Here is a 24,747-nt window from a genome sequence, read left to right as displayed (position 1 = left end):
ACTTTCCCACCTCCACCACAGGCATTTGTGCCGCCCCTGGCTGAGGATCTGCTAGCCCGGGATTTTGAGCGGCTTGGGCGCCTACCCTACAAAGCTGGCCTGAGCCTACAGAGGGCCCAAGAGGGCTGGCTGTCCCTCACTGGCTCTGAGCTCCGTGCCATCTTCCCAGAAGGGCCTTCTGAAGAGCCGTTGCAGCTGCGGAAACTGCAGGAGCTTTGTGCGTGGACCCAGACATTGCCCCCCCCCCAACCTCCAGGGCACCTTATCCTGGTCTCCCAGGCCCTGGCCCCTCCCTGGAAGCCTGAACACTACCCTGGCCTGGCCATAAGTAGTCTGCCTGCCCTCTCATGTTCTCTCCTGCCCTTGGGGTGCATCTCAGCAACCCCTTGTGTTGGCGGGTGGGTCCCAGGGGTGTGTGCCCCCATAGAACCTCAGGAGGGAGCAGGTTGGGGACCATGCTCCAGACCTGGGCCTCACTTCAACCGGCCCCTCCACAGCCATCCAAGGGGACGGCGAGAACCAGGTGCTAGTGCTGGTGGAGCGAAGGAGGTGAGCTCTGAAAAGCCTGTGGCACTCTGACAGGCCTGGGAGAGGTGGGGCAGGGGTGGGCCCCCAAATGACTCACTGTCCCTGGCCCAGGACGCTGTATATCCAGGGAGAGCGGCGGCTGGACTTCGCCGGCTGGCTGGGGGCCATCCAGAAAGCAGCGACAAGCTTGGGGGACACGCTGGCGGAGCAGCAGCTGGGAGACTCGGACATCCCAGTGATTGTGTACCGCTGTGTGGACTACATCACGCAGTGCGGTGAGCCACGCCCTGCGACACCTTTACCTCCTGCCCGCAGGCCAATTCGGGCTAATTCTCCTGTCTTCCAAGCGTCCCTCTGAAAGTAGCTGCGAGGCCCCGCTCCCTGACCAAAGCGTCCGGCCCCGCGCTCAGTTTGCCCGCCCCCGGCTCGGCCCCGCTCCCTGCTCAGCCCCACTGCTCCCCAGGTCTGACTTCTGAGGGCATCTACCGCAAGTGTGGGCAGACATCGAAGACCCAGAGGCTGCTGGAGAGTCTGAGGCAGGATGCACGCTCTGTGCGCCTCAAGGAGGGCGAGCAGCATGTGGACGACGTCTCCTCCGCGCTCAAACGCTTCCTGCGAGACCTGCCCGATGGGCTTTTCACTCGAGCCCAGCGCCTAACCTGGCTGGAGGCCTCAGGTGGGTGAGCCCGGCAGCCCGTGCCAAGCCTGAGATCCAGGCCAGTGCTGCTGGCTTGTCCATTCCTATCTCAGGATTCCAGTCCCTTCCCATTATGCGCTTGGGCTAGGCATTCCCCCGCAGACAGGCTCCAGTTTCCCCCACTCCCGTGTCCCATTCCCATTGTCCGTCTACATAGCCAGGGTCTCCTGAGTGCCTGGTGGGGTTTGACTTGAAGGGGTTCAGGGAGTCCCCCTAGGACGAGTTGCAGGGTAGCCAGTGGTGGCTTAGGGAGGTGCGTACAGGGGGAGTCCTGACTTGCTCTTTCTCCCCCCACCCAGAGATTGAGGATGAGGAGGAGAAGGTCTCCAGGTACCGAGAGCTCCTGGCACATCTGCCTCCAGTCAACCGGGCCACGGTGAAGGCCCTTATCAGCCACCTGTACTGGTGAGGAGCGATGCTGTGGTGGGGCTCTGAGAGGGTGGGGTAGAGAAGATTCTTCTCCCCCCAATCCTGCTGACTGCCCTCCCTTGGGAACCAGGTAGGCCTGGGAACTGAGTGTTGACTTATGTGCCCTAATCTTGGACACTTTGTCTCCCAACTTGCTTCCTGCAGGTGGGAGAGTAGAGGAGGTTTCAGCTAGGGGCCAGGGTACCTTGGCCAGGTCTCCCACCTCCCCAGCTCTGCTCTTTCCCAGGATCCAAGACATGGCCAGAAAGACTGTCCTTCGCTTCCCCTTAACTGGTGCTCTTCTCTGACCAGGGCCTTCCCTGGCCTTACTCAAGGGTCTAGTCATGGATCTGTCAGGAATTGGGAAGATGAGGTGGGGAAGTTCTGGGCCGGGCTCCTCATGCAAAACCTTCCTCCTCCCCTGTCCAGCGTGCAGTGCTTCTCAGACACGAACCAGATGAACACGCACAACCTGGCGATCGTGTTTGGGCCCACGCTCTTCCAGACAGACGGGCAAGACTACAAGGCCGGCCGTGTGGTGGAAGACCTCATCAGCCACTACGTGGTGGTGTTTAGTGTGCGTCTGTAGCCCGTGGGCGGTGGAGGGCAGGGCGGAGCCCCCCAGGCAGCAGTGACCTTCTGTCCCTGTCCCTTCCCTGGTTTCCAGGTGGATGAGGAGGAGCTGAGGAAGCAGCGAGAGGAGATCACTGCCATTGTCAAGATGCGTGTGGCTGGCACTGCCAGCGGGACCCAGGTGAAGGCCAGGGCCTAGGGTGGGGAGCTCAGGCCATCCAGCTGCACCTACTCTCCAGGCCTCCAGCTGAGTCCTGTCTCCTTACACAGCATGCAGGTGACTTCATCTGCACAGTGTACCTAGAGGAGAAGAAGGCGGAAACCGAGCAGCATATAAAGGTGGGGCTGGGGACCTAGAAGCCAAAGGGCCAGAAGAATCAGGCTGAGCCAGGCCCAGGCTCAGGTGGCTGGGGGAGCAGGGCTTCTATCCTGGTTTGGCACCTGCATCTGGCTGATGCTGGGTCTCTCTCTTCCCTGCCTCCCCACCCAGCTCATTAGAACCACTCAGAGACATCCCCCTGCCTCCCAGAGCTCCAGAGGGCCCTGAGAGGGGTGGGCTCAGCCATTGGCTCACACAGCAAGGTTGTGGCAGAGCAGGGGCAGGGGATAGGTAGGTTGATGTCCTCTCCTCCTCGGTCATCACAGATCCCAGCATCCATGACAGCTGAGGAGCTCACCCTGGAGATCCTGGATCGCAGGAATGTGGGCATCAGGGAGAAGGACTATTGGACCTGCTTCGAGGTCAATGAGAGGGAGGAGACAGGTGGGTGACCACCGGGTTTGGTGCAAGATGTGGTGCCAGCCTGTCCTTTTCTAGGCTGCAGCCCCAGTCTGCCCTCCCCTACCCCTAAGTGTGGGGAAGTGGTGGTGAGGGGGTTTTGAACGACAGATGTCACTATCACACTGTGATCTCAGTAGTGGTGATAACAATGTGCTGGTGGGGCCTGAGGTCACAGCTGTAATGTGGCTGACAGGAGGGACAGCGAAGAGAGGGGTAGGTGGGTCAGCTATGAAGGTGCTTTCTCAGGTGTCAGAATGGTGTTGCTTTCAGGGGTGATAATGCTGAATTTGATAATGGGATTGCGGCTGACCCAGTTGGTGGTAAAGAGGGCAGTGGGTGGTGGTGACCATGCAAGAGGGGTGGGGTGCTGGTGCTGGTGCTGGTGCTGGTGCTGGTGCTGGTGCTGGTGGTGGTATAGGTAAGGATGGTTGTGATGATGTTGTGAAGGGACCCTGGTGGTGAAGGGGGATAATAAAGGCATTTTAAGGTGAAGGACGGCCTTGATGGCAATGGAGGGTGAGGGTGTCTCTGTTCATTTGTTCTGTTATTTGTCAAGTGCCAGGCACTCAGCTGGGGAACCAGACGCACAGTCCCTACCCTTGTGGGGGTCAGTCTGGTATGGAATAGGGACATTAATCCTGTGACCACACCAGTAAACATGCAACTACAGCTGTATCGACCGCTGTGCAGGAAAGGGCTGCCACACCACCAGAACTTATAACAGGGTCTCTGTCTTTGGGGTCCCTGAGCGAGGAGGTGAAGGAAGAGTAGAGGTTACATGGTAAAGAGGGGAGGAAGTGCCTCCAGGTGGTGGGAACAGCATGGGCAAAGGCCCTGTGGTGGCCAGAGACTGCGTACTTTCAAGGAACTGGAGGTTAAGTCAGTGAGGGGGTTGTGGTACCACGTGGTGCTGGGAGAGAGAGAGGCAGAGCAGCTACTTGGGGCCTGGGGCCTGATAACAGTGCAAGGCCAGTGAAGGGTTAGTGACTGGGAGTTTGAAAAGAGGGCTCCTTGCTGCTGGGTGGAGAGAGGTGGGGGAGAGGGGATTGAGAGTACACGCAGGGGACCACGTTGCGGGGCACAGTATTAGTCCGAGGAGAAGACGGTAACATGGCCAGAGAGGTGGTAATGGGGATAGACAGAAGCAGAGAGTCAACCTGTGGGGGGAGGCTGAGACGGGCCAGGGCTGGTTTGGGGCCAGGCTGGCCTGGTGGGTGGGGCTCTGTTCCCTCCTGAGGACACGGAAGCTCCCCTGCCTGGCGTGGGGTGTCAGGTTGGAACGGCTCTTGTGTCAGCAGGATGTGTGAAGCCTGGAGCTCGCGTGTGGGCAGGTGGTCCTGGGGTGATGTGTGGTGGCACAGGACGCGGTGGGAGTGGGTGGCGTGGTGCATGTGTAGGGGATCTGTGTCCACGTGGCCCTGGTAACAGTGGGTGTGGCCTCTCCCCAGAGCGCCCCCTGCACTTTGCCGAGAAGGTGCTGCCCATCCTGCACGGGCTGGGCACAGAGAGCTACCTGGTGGTGAAGAAGCACCAGTCCATGGAGGCCATGCTGCTGTACCTGGGTAGGTGGTGGCCCGGTGGGTGGTGGCCCGGTGGGCGGTGACCCGGGTGGGCGGTGACCCGGTGGGTGGTGACCCGGGTGGGCGGTGACCCGGGTGGGCGGTGACCGGGTGGGCGGTGGCCCGGGTGGGCGGTGACCCGGGTGGGTGGTGTACCTGGGGAGGTGGTACCTTCAGGGCCAGGCCGGCTGGTGGGTCCCCCTCTCCAGAGCTGGGTGGGACCTGGTGGTGCCAGGCAAGAGCCACTCAGGCAGTGAGTGCCAGGTGAGCGGGGCTCTCAGAAGGCTGGGCAGGCTGGGGCACTTTCCTTCATCTTGGGTTCTACCCTGGATGTCTGGGTCCGTGGGTAGGGGGTTGGTGCCGCCCATACCCGCTCCGTTCCGCCCCCAGCCAGCCATGTGGGCGACACCAAGCACGGCATGATGAAGTTCCGCGAGGACCGTAGCCTCCTGGGCCTGGGCCTACCCTCAGCGGGCTTCCACGATCGCTACTTCATCCTCAACAGCAGCTGCCTGCGGCTCTACAAGGAGATCCGGGTAAGTGGCCCTGCTGCGTCCTGCCCAGCAGTGGGCACCTACTCCTGCGTGTGCGCACACACCCCTGCACAAACATTCCTCTGGGTTTGCCGGTGAGAGCAGCCCCGTCACGCGGTCTTGGGCCAGCTCCATGGGGGGGCGAGCTGAAGGTTCTCGGAGACCCACCTGCTGTGGCCCTGGGTGGCTACTCTGCTGTGTCCTGTAGTCCCACGGGACCCTGGTACCTGGATGTCATCACATCAAGTACGTACTTTCTCACCAGTGCCCGTGTCTTTTCACGGCACTCACAAGAACTTGCTACGTGGTGACAGCCCCAGGTTGTGGCCCATACATGTCTTATCATTTCCCAGGGCATACCTCCTCTCAATCCACTCCATGCCCACTCTGTCCACATCCTGGCAACCTTTCCTCCAACCAATGTTTTGTACATACATACAACATCCCACCACACACCACAACACGTGTCCCGGCTCTGGACCTGGGCCTCCTTCTTCCGTAACACTGATCCTCTATCAAACAGAGCCAGAGGCCATGGAGCGGGGCCCCTGAGACCGTGAGTAGCTGTGGGTCAACCGCCAGCTGCCTTACACCACCTGGGGGCCAAGTGAGCCTGGTGGGAGCATGGGGACAACAGCCAGAGCTCCTGGCCATCACCAGGCATGGTTTCCTGCCCCCTTACCGATCAGCACTGGCTGCACCCTGGGGCTTGTGGCCTAGGCTCCTGCCCTTTATCCCCAAACCTGTCCCAGGGTCCTTTTCCCAAGGTAGGGTTCTCCACCAGTGCGATGCTCTAGAATTTTACAAAGGACTTGGTGTAGAAGCTGTGGAGCTAGTAATGGAGGTCTCCAGGTTTGAATTCGAGTTCTGATCCTCGTCTCCTGTCACCTCTGAAGCCACCCTCTTCCCAACCCTGGAGAGGGTTCCGGGGCTATCAGAATGTCCTTGCTACTGGCCTGACCCTGATATGCCACGGTGGGGTTACAGAGGCTTGTGGCACACTCCCAACCTGGGGCAGGAGTTTCCTCTCCACCTCCGTGGCCAGTTGCCAGCCTTTGTTTGCACACCCCTGGGAGAGGGGAGCTCATCCATTACCTCCTCAGGGCTGCTTTCACCCTAGAGCAGTACTTTTGTCTGGGAGAAGGCCCTCCCTCAGCTTCAGCCTTAGAATCTGCCTCTTGTGACGCCCCTGTGGGTCCCAGCTGTGCCTTCGGGGCCCGCAGAGACAGGCACTAGAAACGTGGTCCCAACTCCAGGGGACTAGCTCCCGCAGCCACCCCCACCAGTGTCTCCAACCCTTTCTGCCCCTTCATCTCCTGAGGACATCTGGACAGGCCTAGCTGCCAGGGAGGGAACAGAGCAGATAGAGCAGGGCTCTCGCCTCTCTTTATTTGTACATTATACCTCTATTACCGCGTTTCCCCAAAAATAAGACCTAGCCGGACCATCAGCTCTAATAGCGTCTTTTGGAGCAAAAATGAATATAAGACCGGGTCTTATATTCATTCATATTATCAGCCTGAGCTCCTGCTGACTCTTGTGGGGTGTGCCTTCTCTTTCTATGATCACATCCTTACTTTTGGGCGTCTCCACCCCTCCAGTCAGCCCCCTTGGTTCTGGGTGTTATTTCCCTGGCCCCCTCCCTCTAGGGGCACTTAGCCCCTTGGAGCAGAGGGGAGGGAGGATGGATGGCTGAGGCACCTGGAAAAGCAGTGGCTGATCCCTTGGCATGGAGGGGAGAGGGCGGGAGAACTAGAAAAAGGAAATCGATGTAATGTTTGTCAATCCAGTCTTGGTGAATTGCCCTTTACATACTGGGACTCATAACCTTACTATCGTTCCAGGAGGAGGGAGTCTTACCCTCGTTTCACAGGTGAGAAAGCGAGCTTTGAGTGACTTGCCGAAGGCCATCTGTAGGTGGTAGACTGGGATTCAAACCCAGATTTGTCAGCATTAAAGCTCGAGATTTTTAGTCCTTGAAGTATAGGAATCAAGGACTCCTCAGTGCTGGGGTAAGGGGTGCTCTCCACAGTGGCAGCTGGCACCTCTGTCTGACAGAAGCCCCAGGAAGGTGTATTTTGGCTACCAAGGTGTTGGTAATTCTGGTATTTGCTGGTTTTGGAGGAACGGGACAGAATATTTGAACAGTCCCTAGCAGTCAGGGTATATGAACAGCCAAGTTTCGTCCTGGGGGTCTCCCATTGTTAAAAACCATGAGCCACCTGGGAAAAGCACATTCTAGAAAGATCTTAGTTCCAGCACAGGCCTTTGAGCATCAAGGGGTAAACTTCCTTCTCTGCCAGTGACCTCATCCCTCCAGAGAGGCTGGAAACATGAGCTGTTTGATTGGAGGTGAAGTCCTTGAGGACCAGAGACTACATTGACTGACGCTCCCTTTGTCTCCCTCAAATCCCCCTCAATCTTCCTGTCTCAGCCAGGCTCATGTCACGTACATGCCACGCACACTGGAGCTCAGGGAAGCAGAGGCTGAGGATTGTTTTTCTCAGATTCCCAAGGAGCCACAGCCTGGGTTGAATTCCACGATTTCCGCAATTCTCTCCACGCCCTGACTGGAACCATCATTCCTGTCACACCCACGGGCCTATTCCTTTCACTCTTGATTGACACTGCTCCTTGCTTCTAGTTCTCTTGCACGCACAGGACCAATTGTCATGCTTAGAGCATGGCTGCAGCCTAATTTCTTTTACAGCTTGTCTCTCTTTCCTCACTGCCTGGTTTCTTTCCACCTGCAGTCTGATTTCTTTAATTCTCTTAGCCTTGCTTCTTCCCTGCTTGCATTTAGGTTTCTTTCTTGTTTTCTTCCCACATCTGTTTCTCCCATATCCACAGCCTAATTTCCCTTCCCATTGCCCAGTTCCCTCCCTGCCTACAGCTTGGATCATCCTGTGCCTGCAGCCTAGTTTGTCCCAGGCCCTTTTGGGCACATGATCATTGTCAAGTCTGGTGCTATGTGTAGGAGACATAGGACTCCTCCATCAGGATCTTGGGCGTTAGGGGGTTAGGGGTGAAGGCAGGGTGCAGGGTGCCTAGTAAGCCTCTCGTAAGCCACCCCTTGTGACAGCACTGAAGTCGCCACATTTCCTTAAGCAGCCCATCCTTTGCCACCTCACAGGGAGTCCGCTAATTCCCAAAATTCCACCTTCGCTGGCCATCCCCTAATTCCCTCTTTTTGTTCTTGCTGAGGAGCCATGCCTGGGGTTGCCTGGGAGCAATGGTGGGGAACAGGGTTGAGATGGCTCAATTTTTGACCCCCAGTTTTGGTTGTAAGTGAGTCCCCCTCCCCTGCCATCCACCCTGATGCCCCTGTTGGCTCCAGAGGTGCCTGGTGGGGGCAGGGCTTTGAGCAAGTGGCTCCCAGAACAGGAGGGAGGCTCATTATCTTGACCTCCAACTAACCTTTTCCTTGGGGGTCATTGCTCCTATCCCCCTGCCTGTGAGCCAGCCTGCTGCTCCCAAGCCCAGACCCATATGCAGAGGTGGGGGCCAGAGGGAAGCATGATCTGGCGCCCTCCCCAGTACATTGGTCTCTCGCTTCCCGACCTAGACCATTGGGAAGTTCTTCCTTTGGTCTGTCGAACAACCGTTCTGCTTCAGCTTGAGTCATTAGCCTTCCCTTTGTGGAGCCAAAGTGCTAGTAATTGCGGACCCCACAGCCTTCTGTTCACACGGTCAACCCTGGAGCCTCTGTGGGGCAGGTTGGGGTGAGGGACAAGTAATCTGAGACAAACAGACACAAGCAGCCAGCTAAGGCTCTCCGATAGCACGCCTTGTTCAGTTTGGTGCCAGAGGGTGGTGTGCAGACTTCTCCCCCCACAGACTATCTGGTTCGGCCGATGCTACAAGTCATTGTCCAATTTACAGGGAGGGACTGGGACTCGCTGCTCGGCTTGTCCCCCTGGGACGGCTGCCTCGGGGACTGAGGGTTGACTGTCTGATGCTGCTACAGGACGAGAGTCCTGGGGGAGCTGGATTATGAACAGGGAGGGCTTTGCCAGAAAGGCTTCCTGGAGGAGGTTCCCTGTGCTGGGGTGCAAAGGCGGCTGGGGGAGGGAGGGGGGAGGTACCCATTCAGGAGAAGTGTCCCAAGGCCCCCTCGGACTGACTAAAGTGCCCTTTTCCTCCACACTCCCCCACCCCAGAGTCACCGGCCCGAGAAGGAGTGGCCTGTCAAGAGCCTCAAAGTCTACCTGGGAGTGAAGAAGAAACTGCGGCCACCCACCTGGTGAGCTAGACCTAGGGAGAGAAGTCTGCCGCTGGGGCCTCTGGGAGCTCAGAACAAATGGGGGAGGCACAGCTCGGGGCTTTGAACTTGGTGGTTCAGTGGTTCTGAGGGTGTCATCTCCCAGACCAGCAGCCTCAGCATCATCCGGAAACACGTTAGAAACCCAGCTTCTCAAGTGCTGAGTTGTGGGGCCTGGGGGTGGAGCCAGCAGTCTGTGCTGTAACACGTGTCCCGGGAACGCGGACGCTTACTCACGTTTGAGAACCACTGGCCTGGATTGAAACCCTGTCCCTGACTATCTCTGGGCCCTTTCTGTGCCTCACTTCCCACATTTGTAGAATGGGGAAAATAATGGTCCAGCTGTTTCGAAGGGTGGTTGTGTGTTTTAAAAAGTTGACAAGTGATGCACAGCCATTATTGTTACTAATTACAGCCACCAATCCTGGTTTTCTAACTTTCTCCTCTCATCCACTGGCTGTGCCTGGTTGTCTCTGAGGGGCTAGGGCAGGCCCAGGGTGGGGTGGGGTTGGAGGTGGGGGAGACAAGGCCCTGGGAGGCTGCGAGGGAGGTAGGGGCTGTGAGAGAAAGAGGCTGGGGTCAAGAGAATGCTACCCTTGCTAGAAGGGCCTGCGCTCTGCCCCCACACTCTGGCCCATGCTTTTGGGCTCCATCCTGGGGACCTGCGCTGTGAGGCCTCTGGGGGCTAAAAGTGACCCCACTCACCCCTCTTCTGCAGCTGGGGCTTCACTGTGGTGCACGAGACAGAGAAACACGAGAAGCAGCAGTGGTGAGCAAGGGCCCCGTCCTGGGACCCCAGGCCAAGGGGAGATGGTAGCCTGTGCGCCTTGATCGGGTTCCCCTCACTGTCCAGATCTGTGCCCTAGGACCCTGGGCTGGGGAGCTTGGGCAGTGTGTCCTCCACTCAGCCAGGCCATTGGCAGCGTCCAGAACTGTACCCCACCCTGCAGGTACCTCTGCTGTGAGACACAGATGGAGCTCCGGGAGTGGTTCGCTACCTTCCTCTTTGTGCAGGTACCATGTGCAGGGTGGGGGTCGGGTGTGCGCTGGGGTCCCAAGGAGGCATCCGTTGTGGTGAATGGGACATTCGCTTCTTCACTATTCAGGCCACCAATTGCTTCAAGGGGACTGAGTTGCTATTAATTCAGTTTGTTTGTTCCTTCACTCGTTGAACCCTTCCTAGTGTCCACTCTGGTCCAGCCCAGTGCCAGGCATGCTAGAGACAGAGGGTGCAGACCCCTGCCCTTGGTGGTAGGTGGGTGGGGAAGACAGCAGGGAGAGGGTGTCATGGGAGCTGAGTCTTTGGGGATGAGGAAATGTTCATCAAGCGAAGGTGGGGTAGGGGGTTGGCGTGTAGGCAGAGGGAACCGTGTATACAAAGGCATGGCAAGTCAACTACAGCTTGTCTAATGGGGTGTAAAGGGAGAAGCCAGGAGTGCCAGAAGCTGGCACTGGAAAGGGACTCGGGAGCAAAGTCTCAACGAACATTGAAGGCCATGCCAAAGAAGCTGAACTTGACTAAGTCCGCAGTTTCAAGGGAGAGTGTTAAGCAAGAAAGAGGGGGTGTGCAGGTTTGAGTTTGAGAAGCTCATTCTGGGTGCAGCATGCAGGGGAGAATGGACTGCAGGCTGAGCCTCGAGGTGAGGGGCCGGGGAGGTGGCTGCTGCAGGGAGCCAGGCAGGAACAGGCTGGGGAGGGCTGCGAGCAGGGCCAGAGAGATGGATTCGACTTAACACAGAGATTTCTAAGTGAGCGCTCAGAATTGTGTAGAAAGAAGGGAGACAAAACTGTACCAGGGCCCAAGGCTGAGTTCTTTAGGGTGAAGTCTGCAGTTTTCTTGGTTCCTGGTGAAAGGAAGCAGACATGTTCCTCTAGAATTGTTTTCTTGGTGCTGCATTCCTGGAGTGGTTTGTTTGTGGACCCAGAGATGAGTTGTTGAGTAACATAATTGACTGAATTTTGCCAGGAATACAGTCATGTTCTACTAACAGCTGCTTCTCATATCGGCTGGGATCAAAGCTGAGGGTGTCACCTCAGATCGCAGCTGGAGGCATTTCTGGGAAGGGTGGGTGGATCCAGAACGGAGTGTCTGGGCTAGCTGCAGCCGAGCTCAGGCCCCAGCACCCGTCCTCTGCCCTACTCCCCAGCACGATGGCCTGGTGTGGCCCTCAGAGCCCTCACGCGTGTCCCGGGCGGTGCCGGAGGTCCGGCTTGGCAGTGTATCGCTGATCCCCCTGCGAGGCAACGAGAACGAAATGCGCCGGAGTGTGGCCGCCTTTGCTGCAGACCCCCTTTCTGTGAGTGACGCTCCATCACTGTGGGCAGGGGGCTGGGATCTTGGCTGGAGCCCGCCTTCCACCTGACTCACCTCTCTGCTTCTCCTCTGTAAGTGCCCTCCGACTCCATCCCTCCATCCTGGGTAGGAGTCCCGGCAGGCCCCTTTGGGTCACATGGTTCATGGGAGCCCCCTCTCCACCTGGCCCCTGGCCCCTGTGAGCCTTCACAAAGTGCTTATGGAATGTGGGCTTCTGTGCCTTCCCGCAGCTGCTCCGAAACGTGTGAGCACAGGAGCCAGCCCCTGGCTCTTGGGACTCTGCCGCCTTGAAGCCTTCCTGTTCAGACACCCTCATGCCCTGCGCGCCTGCTGTGAGCCAGCAGGGGGCGCATGAGGAAGCCACACCTCCACGTCCTGACTGCTGCATGGAGTTCCTTGGCCCCGGGGGTGGGGGCAGCAGGGGCAGCCTGATGAGGAAGCCCTCACCTGCTTTGCCCAGGTGCTCAGCTCTCCTGGCCTGCTCCCTCCCAGGGCCGCCCACCCTGACTTTGAGGGTTTGGAGAGATGGGCATCAATCAGGAACTGGAGAAACACCATCCTTTCAGAGGCTCGAGGCCCTGGGGCCCCGCTGGAAGGGAGCCCACCCCCTTGCCACAAACTCCAGGACAGCAAAAAGGGGGCTATTCTAAAGGAACACTCAGCTGGGATGGGGAGGGAGCTCTTGAGTAAGTTTCTACAGGGCCCAGAGCTGGACTTGGGGGCTTCAGCCCCACTTTGGTCTGGGCTGACTGGGAAGGCCCAAGCTGCCTGGTGCCCCTTCCCCACTTTGGGGACCTTTTGATAATATAAATATATCTGTATATTTTATCCTGTGGTGCTGAGGCCTGTAATTGGTTGGGGGTTTCCGGTGTCCCCATGTAGTAGGAGACAGAAGTTCACGAGGCCCAAAGGTGAGTGCTAGTGCCTTGAAGCCGGGGACCTGGGCTCTGCTCTCTCCGGGCCCTGAGCTGTTCAGCCACTGTCCCCTGCCCTAGGCAAAGCCCCCGCTGGGCTCCACGCCATTCCCACTGTCCTGGTGTGCACGGGGTGGGGAATGTGGGTCCTGATCCCGGCCAGGACAGACCCCAGCTGGACTGAGCCCGTCCTTGTGCAGTCAGGCCGAGCTGGAGCCTGGGTGTGGCACGCAGGTAACTCAGGGCGACCCCTCACCAGCGCCTCTGACACAAATTACTGGATCATAGGAGCTTTATGACGTTAGGAAGAAGGGCTTCAGGTTCCCCTGGCCCCTATGCACACACGTCCAGAGGTGGACCCTGCCTTGCACCAGGAAGCTGCCCTTACCGGGCACTGCCTGGTCGTTTCCTCCAAGAAGGCAAGGCCCTGGCAGCTGGGGGAGATAAGCAGCTACTCGGAGATGGATTTGGGATTCCCTGGGAAGGTGCGACACCACACCCCCACCTCTGCCGAGAGTCTCATTACAGGGCTGTCTCCAGGGGCCCAGCAGGCAAACACGCTGACCTCCCAGCCTCCGTCTAGCCAGTGGGGCTGGGCGAAGGGACGGAGGGTGAGCCACATGGCCGCTGTCTCATGATCCAGCTCAGTGGGGAGGCCTAGGTGTGTGTGGGGGGGTGGGGGGTCCTTGGGGACCTGGACTCGAGGTTCTTTGTTCCCGTCTCTTGAGAAGGGGAGGTAGAGGAGGAGACTGGAATGGGGTCCCTAGCTAGTTTTACAGGATGGGGCTCAGCCCCTTGAATCTCCCACTCTTGTCCTGCCCTACGTGGGCTTTTCCAAGCCAGGCTGACCATTTTACCTGCAGCCAGGACAGATCCTTGTCCAGGTGCTCAGGGGCTGGAATTCATCTCTGGATCTGACCTTAGGCTGACCCGCTAGCCCTGAGGCTCAGAGAGAAGGTGTGTGAGACTGGAGTCGCCAATGTCACGGCCCTGGCTGAGGAGCTGGCTGCAGTGACTGCATTAGGCCACCAGGGGGCAGCCGTGGATCTCAACATTGCTGGTTGGGATGAGGTTCTGGAGGGTCCTGGTGTGGCTGTCCTGGCCCAGGCTTTGCTCTGATGGAGTGTGGGTGTGACCTGTCCCTGTTTTTGACCCCAAGGCTGGTGATTTTCTGGAAGGCAGCACAATGCAGGGATGTGCTTTGGACTCACAGGCTTTAGGAGCCAGCAGGAGAAGGGAATAGCCCTTTACCAAGCACCCACTGTGGGTCAGTGCCTGTACTCTATGTACTGTCAACGCCTGGCAGAGGAAGAAAATAAATAAGGCCCAGAGAAGGGAGGTGACCTGCTTAAGGTCACACAGCTCTCCAGAATTAGGGCTGAAGTCCATTTCCACTGCCCCACTTTTGTGGAATGGGGGGTTCCCTGCTCTATTCCTCTCCTGATTCCGCAACTGCTCTAAATGGTCCATTTGTGCCCTGGGGAAGGGCATCTGAACTGTCAGGAGTTAATAATAGCTTAAAGTACTTTCTCTGGGCATCAGGGATGATATCCCAACAGGAACCTTCAGGCCCTCAACCTTGACAAATTATGGCAATGACAGCAGTGTTGGACGGATTAGGGCAGGAGGCTCTGATGGTCTTTGTCACAAAGATTCCTAGAAACGGAACTACTTGGGAGGTTTGTTCACATATTATTTATGGTTGGGTCGTGGGGGGGAATGGGTGAGGAGCCCAAAGCTGGACCTGCTGATGCGTGAGTAGCAAGTTCTTGGAGAGGGAAGGGCTTCCCGGAGGAGGAAGTACTCCTGAACTGTCCCCGAAGGCTGGAAGCCTTGCCAGGTACACGTGGTGGGGTGGGGTACGACTGGGATTGGGGGTGGGTTGAAGTGTTGGGAGAGGAAGCCAGGACTTCGAGAGTCAACTGAAGTCTGGACCTAATCGCAGGGGACCACAGAGATCACTGGGAAAGAAGGTTGTGCAAGTTACAGGGCATGTGGCTGAAAAGGAGGCTGAAGGGAAAGAGGGTGGGGGTAGAGCTGAGAGTAGGGGCTGGGAGGTGGAGTGGGATGTCTCTTTCTCTCTTCCATCTCCTTGCTCAACCTGTCCCCCCAGCAAAGGGTTCAGCAGCCATCAAGGGCCTCCACAGGAAATCGATGGTATGGGGGAGGGGATGATGGGCGCTGCCTCCTACCCACTTCCCCTTGAGCTGGATTGGAAGGGGGCCTAAAGCTGAGGTCTTCTTTCTTGGCTCCCAAGACCCCTGCCCACAGCTGGCTGTTTGGGAAAAGCGTGGGTGTGGATGCCAACTGCGCAGGTGCAGACACTCCTGTCTGCGAGCTGTGGAGTCTTGGCTGAGTTCCTGAGGTTTCTGATCCTCAGTTTCTCATCTGTACTTTGGAGATACTAACAGTAGAGGCATACCTCGCTTTATTGCGCTTCACTTTATGGAGTTCCCCAAGTGTTGCATTTTTTACAAATTGAAAGCAAGACTCTCCAGCAAAAAGATTATGACTCACTTTGTTGCGGTGGTCTGGAACTGAACCCACTGTATCTCCAAGGTATGCCTGCACTTACTAACGGAAGGAGTAAATGAGCCAGTAAGTGCGAAGTACCTAGCTTTATCCCAGACATGTCTGGGGGACATGATGGCATCCAGGATTTCCTCCAGGCCCAATATATTGTCATTCAACCAGCATGTCTTGAGTACCTACTGTGTGCAGAGCTGTATTGAACACTGAGCAGGAGCAGACGAGTAAGTGGTGTGGGGGAAGAAGGGAGCCCTTCAGCGGAGTGATCAGGAAAGACTCCATGGACGAGGTGAAGCGAGGAGACAGCCATATTTCTGTAGGTATAGTAGAGAGCGAAGACATCTCCAGGAGAGAGAGTGGCATGAGCCAAAGGCAAGGTGATGTGACCCTGCAGTGAGCAGCTGGTTGTGGTTGGAGCTTAGTGCCCCGGGGTCCCTCCATAGCCTATCCCCCATGCCGCTGGTGTTGGGGTCTGCCTCGTAAATATGACCACATCATAGTCAAATGGGCTCCTTGGAGTGACCACCAAATAATGTAGTAGTTCCTATTCCTTTAGCCAGCTCCGTGACCTAAGTGACCCAGACCCTGATCTGGGGAATGTCCGTCTATCTCTCATATGCGTATAACTACAGCTGGCATGAACCTCCCAACCTCTCCACCAGTGTGACACCTCCTTCAAGAAGCTCTTCTGGATTGCTCTTTATTCCTACGGGACTGAGTGCGCTTAGGATATGTGTGTGTGTACCCAGCTTACTTGTACCCAGCTAGGGACTGGCCCAGGGAACACCTGCCAGGGAGAGTTCCCTGGTCAGCCCAAGGTGGTTCAGCTCTCGTGTGTCCCTTCTCCCATGTCACTTTCAGCCTGTGGAAATTTCCACACTTTTCTGCCCTGGTTACAGCTCCTATTGCTGTATTTGTCACCCTGGAGACAGTGGTACAGGCACACACACGCCACATACACTTGCCCTGCACACACGTGGGCCTGCACACCTCAGCCTACGCTTACACACGCACACGGCACGTGTATGAACGCCCCCACACACAAAGCTCTCTAGGAAAATTGCCCTCCTCTCGCCTACTGCTCCCCCTCCTCCTACCACCACCCACCTCAAAACACTGAGACCAAGGAGATGGGCTGGACAATGCCTCCCACCACCTGTCAGCCCGGCAGGCGCTTTCCCCTCCGTGACATGACTCGAGTTCTCCTTCCTGCCGCCTGCCTTCCCCCCTCCTGCCCTTCCTCCAGTCTCGTCTCCCCAGCGTTCCCTACCCTTCCCTCTCTTTGCCACTTCTCTGCACTTTGTATATCTTCCCCTCCACCTCGGCCACTCTTAGTCCTCTCTTTGTCACTCTTGACGCTCTGAGGTGGAAACTGTCCTACCTCCCTGCCATTTGTCCTGAGGGGCTCAGGACTGGGGTGGGGGCGACCTCACAGGGGCTAATGGAGACAGAGGGACAGGCCGAGGGGCCTGAGCCTCCTCAGCTCCTGTCACTTTCTGTTCCTTCTCCTGAGTAAGGGGAGGGCTGTGTGCCTGGCACCATGGAGACCAGTGCCATGGCAACACAGCCCGGTGGGCACAGTCTTCCACCTCGGGACCCCATAGTCCCCTAGGAGGAGCTGCCTAGAAGCCCCAAGACCCAGCACGCTGCCACACCCGCCTCCAGCTCGTACCACCCCCAGGACACCCCCCCACCCCACCCCCAACCAGCTCGACCTGCACTGCATTTTCTGATGCCTTAAGTCACTAATGGAGGGAGGGGGAGAGAATCTTCTCTCAAATACCTGAGGGCTCATTCATAGACTGGGCCAGAGAGGGCAGTTGCCCAGGGGCACACAGCAAGTCTGGCCGAGCTCCCAGGTCAGTCACTGGGACAAAGGGGTCGGTCCAACCTGGGATCCTGCCACCTAGGAGGTCTCTAGCCAATTCTTAGTGTTGCAATAAAGATACAAATGATGGCGATAAACTATTAGGAAGTACCCGTCACCTGCTGGGCTGAGGCTTTGCATGGCATCTGCTTTCATCCTTGTAACCAACCCTATGAGGAAGATACTATTTTTGTCCCCGTTTTATAGGTGAAGAAACTGAGGTATGGACTTGCCAATGTCAGGTAACTAATAAATGGTGTAGCTGTGACAGGAACACAGGTCCGTCCCAGATACTGCAGGGGAGCCAAGGCTTCATGCCTAGTGTCCTCCCCAGCAGGTACTTTTCTAAATCTGTGACAAACTGCTTTCAATTCTGTCTTTCCTTCTGGAGAGAGTTCACAGAGAAGATCTAGGGCTTAGTCTAGGTCTGGCCTTAGGGTTTCTAGATGCCAGAAGTTTATTTTTCTAAGAAGATGGAAAGGTAACAGCCCTCCTAGTGTGGTTAGCCCTAGGGAAGACCTCCCTTGCAGTCTGGCAAAGCAGAAACTAGCTCACAATCTGAGGACCTTTTAGAGTCATGTCTAAGCCCAGGTGGGAGCCTGGGGATGGAGGGAGGAGACCCTGCCTCTGCGGCCCAGTCTCAACTTGTTGCCTAACCTTGATGGAGTCAGCTGCCTCCCTCCTGGTTTATGTAATCATTCAAATATAGCAGCTGCTTTTATTCTACTGAATCACACCCCTTCCTTCCCCCTCCTCAGGTGTGGGGAGTTCAGGGAGAAGAGGTAATTAGGGCTGCGTGGGTGGCTCAGGGTCTCCTGGCAAGGAGGATCCTGGTATGCTGGAGGGTGGTGGTAGGGTGGGGGGAGCTGGGGCCGCGGCCCCAGGAAGAGTAAAACCTTTCCTAGATGAGAAACCACTGGGGCCACTTCTGCCCTGACCTATTCCTGCTGAAATCCCATATTTCTGGGGATCCTTTTCCAGGGTCACAAGCTATAGCCCTAGCCTTCTCTCCTGGGCGTATGCCCTGTTGGAGGTGGGAGAGGAGGTGGGAGACGTGGAAGGTTACCAAGAGGAGGAGGTGGTCTGGTGGGGCATTGGCCAGGAGTTCCTGGTCGTAGGCCCAGCCCTGCCCTTTACTCACTGTGTAGCTTGGGCATGTGTCTGCCCGCCCCCCTCTCATTTTCCCCATCTGTAACGTAAGGGGTTGGATTCTGCTGGCTCTAGAATCTTACTCTGCCTGATTCATGTCCCTGAAGATGACCTCAACCTTACGCAGAAGGCACTTCCAAGTACCTGGTTGACTTCCCCCTCCTTTTCCTTTTCTCTGCCCATCCCAAGTCTGCCCATTCTCCTTGGGTCAGTTCAGCACCTCCCCTCCCTGAACTTGCCATCTGTTCCACCACTTTATTTTCCTGCCCAGCAGGAACGGGGACCTCACTGTTCCCATCTGGGGTCACCCCTTTCCTCATAGGGCAGCTCCGCTTGATGTGGAACCTGGAGCAGGCCCACAATGCCTCGCCTGTAGGTTCTGAGTCCCGAAAGCCACCTTCCTGCAGTGTTGAAGCTGCTTCACCCTGGAGATGTGTTGGAGGCTGTAGTGGCCCTTTGTCCCTTTGTCAGCAAAGGCCTTGTCACCCGTGGTGTGATGGGCTCCATGCGTAGTATGGGAATGCAGGGAACTATGCCAGGTCCTTGCCAAGGACATGTTGTTCCTCCAGTCGTCCTAGAGCCCCAGTGGCAGCTTCCTGGCTGAGGAGGAGGAGGAGAAGCGCTGTGACATGGCTCCCTGAGCTTCCCACTAGCCCCGTCCCCGCCACCCTGGGTTCCTGTTGCCAAGACCCATCCTGGCCCCTAGCTAGAGGGAGTCACCCAGGGCTTTTTAAGCCAACCCTCCACGAAATCCATGTTCTGCCAGTTACCAGCCTTTCCCCAGAGAGCTGAGGGCAATTTCACACCCTGTGGCCTCAGTCAGCCCCTGGGGGGGGGGGGATTCCCACAGAGCAGGTCAGTGAACATCCTGCCCCCCACATCCTGTGTCCCCACATCCACCTGCAGCCCCTTAGGGCCTGCTCCCCTCCAGTGTCATCCTGGACTGAGCTCTGAAGTGCACCATCTCATTTCCACACTCAGCTGTGTCTCCTTTCCTGCTTTTCACCACCACCATTTCTCACTTGTACCTGGCGAGGTTGCTCAAAGGCTGAGGTGAATAGGGACTTCGGTCTGTCCTTGAGGAAAGTGTGATCCAGTAAAAGAGACAATCCTGAGCACGAGGATGAGGTGGTCGGACAGATGGCCAGTTAAGGAAGGGAGAGGCAGCCAAAGGCTGCTCAGCCCGAACCCAGTGACCCCCTCCTGCCTGCCCTGTTCCCTGTGGGGCAGGGTGTGTGCTGAACTGTCCCACGAAGAATGGGCCAGCATTTGGGATTGGCAGGGAGAAAGAAGTCAACCTGGGAGGGGAAATAAACGGTAACAAGTCAAGGAGGAGGAAAGGACTGCCGTGTGCTTCGGGGCCAGAGCCAGCTCCCTGCTCCGTGGCGAGCAGAGGAGAGGTCAGTCAGGCTCCATCATGAGAGCCCTCACGTGCCAGGCTGAGGAGCTTGGGCTTTATCCTGAGGGAACTAGGGAGCCACACGAAGGTTTTAAGGAGGAGTTACGTGACCAGCTAGATCTGAGAAAGCCAGCACTAGGTGCAGGGTGGAATAGAGGGGTTGAACTGGGATGGGGGTGCAGGGTGCCGGAGAATGACCAGGGGAGGGGAAGGAAGCTCAGGGGATGAAGGGGATGGATAGATGTGCAAAAGTTACAGAGGGAGAATTGACAGGCCTTCATGACAGATTTGACACAGGAAGTGGAGAGGGAGGAGGCAGTGACTTTGAAGTTTCCAGACTGAGGATTAGAAGTTGGCTGATGCGTTTGATAAAGACAAAAAGACGTGTTGGATGTTGAATATTTGAGTGTGAGGGGCCTGTGGGCTGTCTCCAGAGATGTCCAGGAGGCAGCCTGTACAGACCTCTGGAGCTCCAGAGAGGGCTGGGCCGCAGGGGCACTGGCAGTAGTTGGTGTGTTGGCGGAAGGCTCGTGCTCAGAGGGGTGGAGTGGAGAATGAAGAGAGACGGGGTTGAGTGCTCCTTACAGGAGCGTCAATATTGAGGAGAGGAAGACAGGAAGGGCCGTCTGGAAGGTGGGAGGGAAACAGCCTCGCAGGAGGGAGCGGGGGAGGGCGCTGAAAAGAAGCCACCTTCTTTGGTCATGAGGAGCCTTCAGTCCTCTAGAGGTGGTGGGCGCAGAGTGGAGGCAGGATCCCGGAGGCTGCGTCCTCCCGTCGCTTTGGGTAGCCACCTGCCTCCCAGGAGCCTCCTGCTTCCTCCCACATCCCTCCAGCTCCCCAACTAGCAAAAAGGAAACAGTCTGCTGACCAGCTGTAGCCCGGCGGGCCAAGCTGGGCCTGTGAAGGGGACATGCACGGATCAGCACCATGGCGAGCTGCCGGCGGGGTGGGGGCGGGCTGCGGCGGCCGGGGCTCGCCGGTTCACACGCGGCCTTTGGATCTGGCGCTGGCTGGTCGTGCCGGCGTAGAGGTGAAGGAGGGAGGAGCAGGCTTGGACCGTCTCTGGTCTTCTCCCCTTTCTGCACCTCTCCCCTCCTGGCGCTACCCTACATGAGCCCCTACCCAACATTTGGGGCTGTTACTCCCTCGGCTCCATCAATTCAACCTCTTCGGGGAGGGGCGGGGAAGGGGGGAACACGCTATTTACTGGGAACCTTACAGACATTCCCCAAACCTCGCAACTCTTTGAGCTTGGAATCTGTGACCCCCATCGTTCAGAGGAGAAAACTAAATTGAAGTTCAGACAGGTCAAATAACTACCCAGGGCACATGGCAGAGCTGAGATTTGAACTTAACACCTGCCTGGCTCTAAGTCCTGGAGTACCCAGTACTCCTGGATCTTGCACCTCGTTTCTGCAGATGCCTGACTTCTGGGGCAACAGCGGAGTCTGGTGTGACAGTGGGATGAGGAGGAGACCCTCCCTCTCACCTGACTTGCTTGAGTGTATTCCCAAGAGAGTTCCTAGGATGAGGTCTCCACCACTGTTTCCTGAGTGGGAGGGCAGAAAGGAAGCTGAGGCCAGGTGAGGCCTCACCTGCTCCCCCTCAGGCCCAGGAGATGCCCTCCTTTGAACTCTTCTGACCCAGGTTCCTCAGGGCATGAAGGGGAGCGGTGAAGGCCTGCGAAATGCTTTCCCAGCCAGTAGGCATGGAATACTGAGGTCCTAGGGATGAGAAAACAGTTTGCCCAGGGCTTTCAGAGAGACAATTCTACCTTCTGGGGTCACAGCGGAAAGCAAAGCTCCCTCACATTTTATTCTCTGACACTTTCTAAGCCATGAGACAACTGCTTTTGGTAGTACTCAGCCTGGACAGACCTCCTGCACAAGCTTGGTCATTTCTGTCCATCCTTCCACTACTGGGTGCCCCCTGCCCTCAGCAGGGGTCAGATTTCCACTCAGTCTCATGGGCTTTTCTGTCTGGAGCCTGTTGTGTGCAGCGGGGTTTCCTACCCCCACAGGTCAGTGAGGTGGGGTTTCTGGTGAGGGTTACATGTAGCTCTTTCAGCCTGGAATACACCCCTTTCTCCTGGGGTCCTCTCCTTGCCTTTAAAGTCCCAGCTGATATCCTCTCTTCCAGAAATGCTCGTCAACCTCTGACGGGGTCAGTGGCCCCCTCAGGGTACCGCAGACCCCATGCTTCTCTCTGTCACACCATAAGTTCCTCCTCCTTTTGCCTGGGTGCTTCTCCAAGGCAAGGAACTGTCTGTCACATAAGATGAGGTTGGCCAGTGGTAGGTGTTTGTGAGTGCATGAGTAAGTGGTGGAGCCAGGACTGAAACCCCAGTCTCCTACCTCAAGGTATGGAGTTTTTTCTACTGTGCCCAACGGGAGCTCTGCTGAGACAACTCCTTACGTGTCCCGTTGTCTGAACTGCCCCCATGCCATTGGGTTAAGGCATCCAACTGAAGGGTCCTTTCTGGGGGCAGGGCAGAAGTGCAGCAGGTCTTCTTCTTGGCTGTCACCTATGGATGGTGAAGGCCACGTGGGAATGCTGTGACCTGGCTGCCCACAAATCCTAGTAGAAGTCCAACGTCAAGTAGCAGCTCCCACAGTGTCCCAGCTAAGCAGAGCCACCAAGAGGTGAACTCTGTGACAAGGCTCCGAGTCCGGAGACTCTCTGCAAAAGCCCGCTGAGCCTCTAGTGGACCCAACTCCATGCTGGGAATGCACGTGAGGACATGATACAGGCCCAGTAAGGGAGCCCAGAGGGGCTCTGCCTGCAGGCCAGGCTCTTCCATACTTGAGGGTGTAGGACTATTCCCCAGCCTGAGGCCCTTTGTGATGGGGTCTGGGTTCCACCCACACGCCCCTCACCTCAGATCCCATCCCATGAACGTTGCAGATCCCTCATCCTCACACCTCTCTCTGGGCTCTTCTATCAGCTCTCTCTCTCTCTCTCTCTCTCTCTCTCTCTCTCTCTCTCTCTCTCTCTTTTTCTCTCTCTCTCCCTCTCTCTCTCTCTTCCCCTTCTCTCCCCACCCTCCCTCCCTCTTTCCCTCTTTCTCTCTCTCCATTTCTGTCTCTGCTTTCACCCCCTTTTCTGTCTTTGTTCCTCTGTGCATGTGTTTTCCCTATGCCTCTCTGATCTCTTTGTATTTCCATCTTGATCTCTATGGGATTTTGATCCCTTTCTCCTCTCCTTCGTGTGTTTCTCTCCCTTTCCTGTCTCTGCTCTCTCTCAGTCTCTCCCTCCGTGTGTGAGTCTTTCTTTTCCTCTCTTCCAGCCAGTCTCTCTCTACCCCTCCCTCCCTCCCTCCCTCTCTCCCTCTCTGTCTGGGCCTCTCTGTCCCTCCTCCCTCCCCCTCCCCCTCCTGCATTATCAGACTTGCTCCAACCTCCTCCCAGAGTCAGCCTAGCGGCAGAGGCAGTGGCAGCAGGAGAGGCGGGAGCAGCAGGGAGCAGCCGGGGCAGCAGGGCTGGATTGGGGTGTTGAGTCCAGGCTAAGTCAGGGACAGGCTGCTCTTGGTCCCCGTGCCTTCTGGGCCAGGCGCCCTGCCTGGAGCCCCAGGCAGGGTGGACAGGGTGAGGTGCCACCTTAGTCCGGCTGGGAAGGCAGATGATGAGGAGCGATGGGTCAGGCATGCGGCCACTCCATCCTCTGCAGGAGCCAGCAGTACCCGGCAGCGCGACCGGCTGAGCCGTGAGTACGATGGAGGGGCTGGGGTCCGGGTGAGTGCCTACAGAGGTGCCCTGGACGGGGTCCTGAGAGTCCCTCCAAGGAGCTGGGTTTGGCATGCTGAGCCACGTGGGAGGATCGATCCTGCTCTTGGGTGCCTGGGTGCCAGACTATAGAATGGGGGGGAGCTCTATACAGGGTAGGAGTGCCTGGTATCTAGGGGGTGATGGGGCTGGGGTCCCACAGAAGGGGCTGGTGGCTGGGGAAGGATTGGTAATAAACCTGCATCATTCCTCAGAGGCTGGGGGTTGGGGGTGGTCTGTTGTGTGTGTGTGTGTGGGGGGGGTGCTCCAAGGAGCTCTGGGGGCTGATATAGATTGATTCAGGACCTTGGAGAGGGACGATGTCCCGACCACCAGGGCTTGTGGCACAGGGAGTGCGGGGTAGAGAGGAAGGGGGGACCTGGAGCAGGAGAGGGTCTGGGCCAACTGCCCTCCATGGAGCTGGGATTCAGAGCCATCAGTTTCGGCAACTTGACCCCAAAGCACCTGTCCAGGGAGCGCCAGTGTTCATTGGAGTGAGGCTCTGTGCACCACACTCCTGTGTGCCCACAGACAGGGCGGTGCGTGCACAGGTAAGTGGGCTGAGGCTCCATGGAGGTGCCCCTCCACCGTCTGAGGGTTGCCAAGGTGGCAGGCAAGTGACGTGTGTGCCTGCAAGTCAGTGGAAGTGCAGGGCTACGCCCGGCTGCCTGAAGGTATGTGTGTGTGTGTTCATGTGCGAGGTGCAAGGGGACAGGTGGGGCATGGAGGGGCCTGTAGAGTTCTGGGGTCCTTGGCAGTTGGATGTGCAGCAGCCTGTCAGGGTGTCTGAGCTTCACAGTATGACTGTGAAAGTTTCTCTGCACATGTGTGAGTGCAGGTTGGTGTGTGTGTACGTGTATGTGTTTGAATTTTTATGTTTGCATGTGTGTTAATGTGTCTACAAAACAGTGGCTCACTATTGAGCACGTTTGATTACACATGCATTCGTATTTTTGTGTATATTTGTTGGTGTCTGAATATCAGCATTGCTGTGTGTGTGTGTGTGTGTGTGTGTTAGCATGAGTGTCCTGGTGTGGGTGTGTGACCATGGTCTTAGTGTACATGCGTGCGTATATTGGTGCTTGTGTGGCTGGTATGAATGTTGTGTGTCTATGTGTGTGTGTTAATCTGGGTGTGCGTGGGGAGCTGTTTTCTTTCCCTGGTGGTTGAGGACACAGCTGGGACACCGTGGCACTGAGGCAGATTCGGGGTGGCTACATGTGTGACCACCTCCATGAGCCCAGGACAATTCTTCCTATACCATGTAGGGAGAAGCAGAAAAGAAATAGGCAAGAAAGGCTCCGCCCTCTGGGGCCTTCTAAGCTCCCAAGACATAAAATAGCTTGAGAATAATTAAGCAGGGAAGACCAGGATCAAGCTGACAGGTGTGGGTGTGGGTGGGGTGGGTACAGCATGAGCAAAAGCCCTGGGTTGGGGTCTGACATGTGCGTGGATAGGGAGGAGGCTGGATAGT

General features: G+C 57.0%; 2 protein-coding genes across 9 annotated transcripts in view; both read left to right on the top strand.

Annotated features, from left to right (window-relative positions):
- The window catches only part of ARAP1 (ArfGAP with RhoGAP domain, ankyrin repeat and PH domain 1), a 60,448-nt gene extending 47,966 nt beyond the window's left edge, over positions 1-12,482 (top strand). For 3 of the 7 annotated variants that reach the window (XM_081061931.1, XM_081061932.1, XM_081061934.1), the window contains 17 exons: positions 22-217; positions 498-549; positions 640-803; positions 992-1,204; positions 1,525-1,630; positions 2,063-2,210; positions 2,301-2,387; positions 2,477-2,545; positions 2,852-2,969; positions 4,436-4,549; positions 4,937-5,082; positions 5,603-5,635; positions 9,240-9,322; positions 10,059-10,109; positions 10,291-10,354; positions 11,488-11,637; positions 11,885-12,481. In XM_081061931.1, coding sequence (XP_080918057.1) covers positions 22-217; positions 498-549; positions 640-803; positions 992-1,204; positions 1,525-1,630; positions 2,063-2,210; positions 2,301-2,387; positions 2,477-2,545; positions 2,852-2,969; positions 4,436-4,549; positions 4,937-5,082; positions 5,603-5,635; positions 9,240-9,322; positions 10,059-10,109; positions 10,291-10,354; positions 11,488-11,637; positions 11,885-11,902 — 1,812 coding nt within the window. In that variant the 3' untranslated portion in view covers positions 11,903-12,481. Of the gene's footprint in view, positions 1-21; positions 218-497; positions 550-639; positions 804-991; positions 1,205-1,524; positions 1,631-2,062; positions 2,211-2,300; positions 2,388-2,476; positions 2,546-2,851; positions 2,970-4,435; positions 4,550-4,936; positions 5,083-5,602; positions 5,636-9,239; positions 9,323-10,058; positions 10,110-10,290; positions 10,355-11,487; positions 11,638-11,884 lie in introns of those variants that run through there. The other 4 variants (XM_081061930.1, XM_081061933.1, XM_081061935.1 and 1 more) reach the window with 3 other exon arrangements.
- A 10,452-nt stretch (positions 12,483-22,934) lies between these two features.
- PDE2A (phosphodiesterase 2A) overlaps positions 22,935-24,747 on the top strand; it is an 88,342-nt gene continuing 86,529 nt past the window's right edge. For both annotated transcript variants that reach the window (XM_081061764.1, XM_081061766.1), the window contains exon 1: positions 22,935-23,214. In XM_081061764.1, coding sequence (XP_080917890.1) covers positions 23,144-23,214 — 71 coding nt within the window. In that variant the 5' untranslated portion in view covers positions 22,935-23,143. The remainder of the gene's footprint in view (positions 23,215-24,747) is intronic.

This window comes from Rhinolophus hipposideros (assembly GCF_964194185.1).
Source record: "Rhinolophus hipposideros genome assembly, chromosome: 10".
NCBI classification, from domain to species: Eukaryota; Metazoa; Chordata; class Mammalia; order Chiroptera; family Rhinolophidae; genus Rhinolophus; species Rhinolophus hipposideros.
The sequence above is the reverse complement of the archived record's forward strand: the minus strand, read 5'-3'. Positions and strand labels throughout refer to the sequence as shown.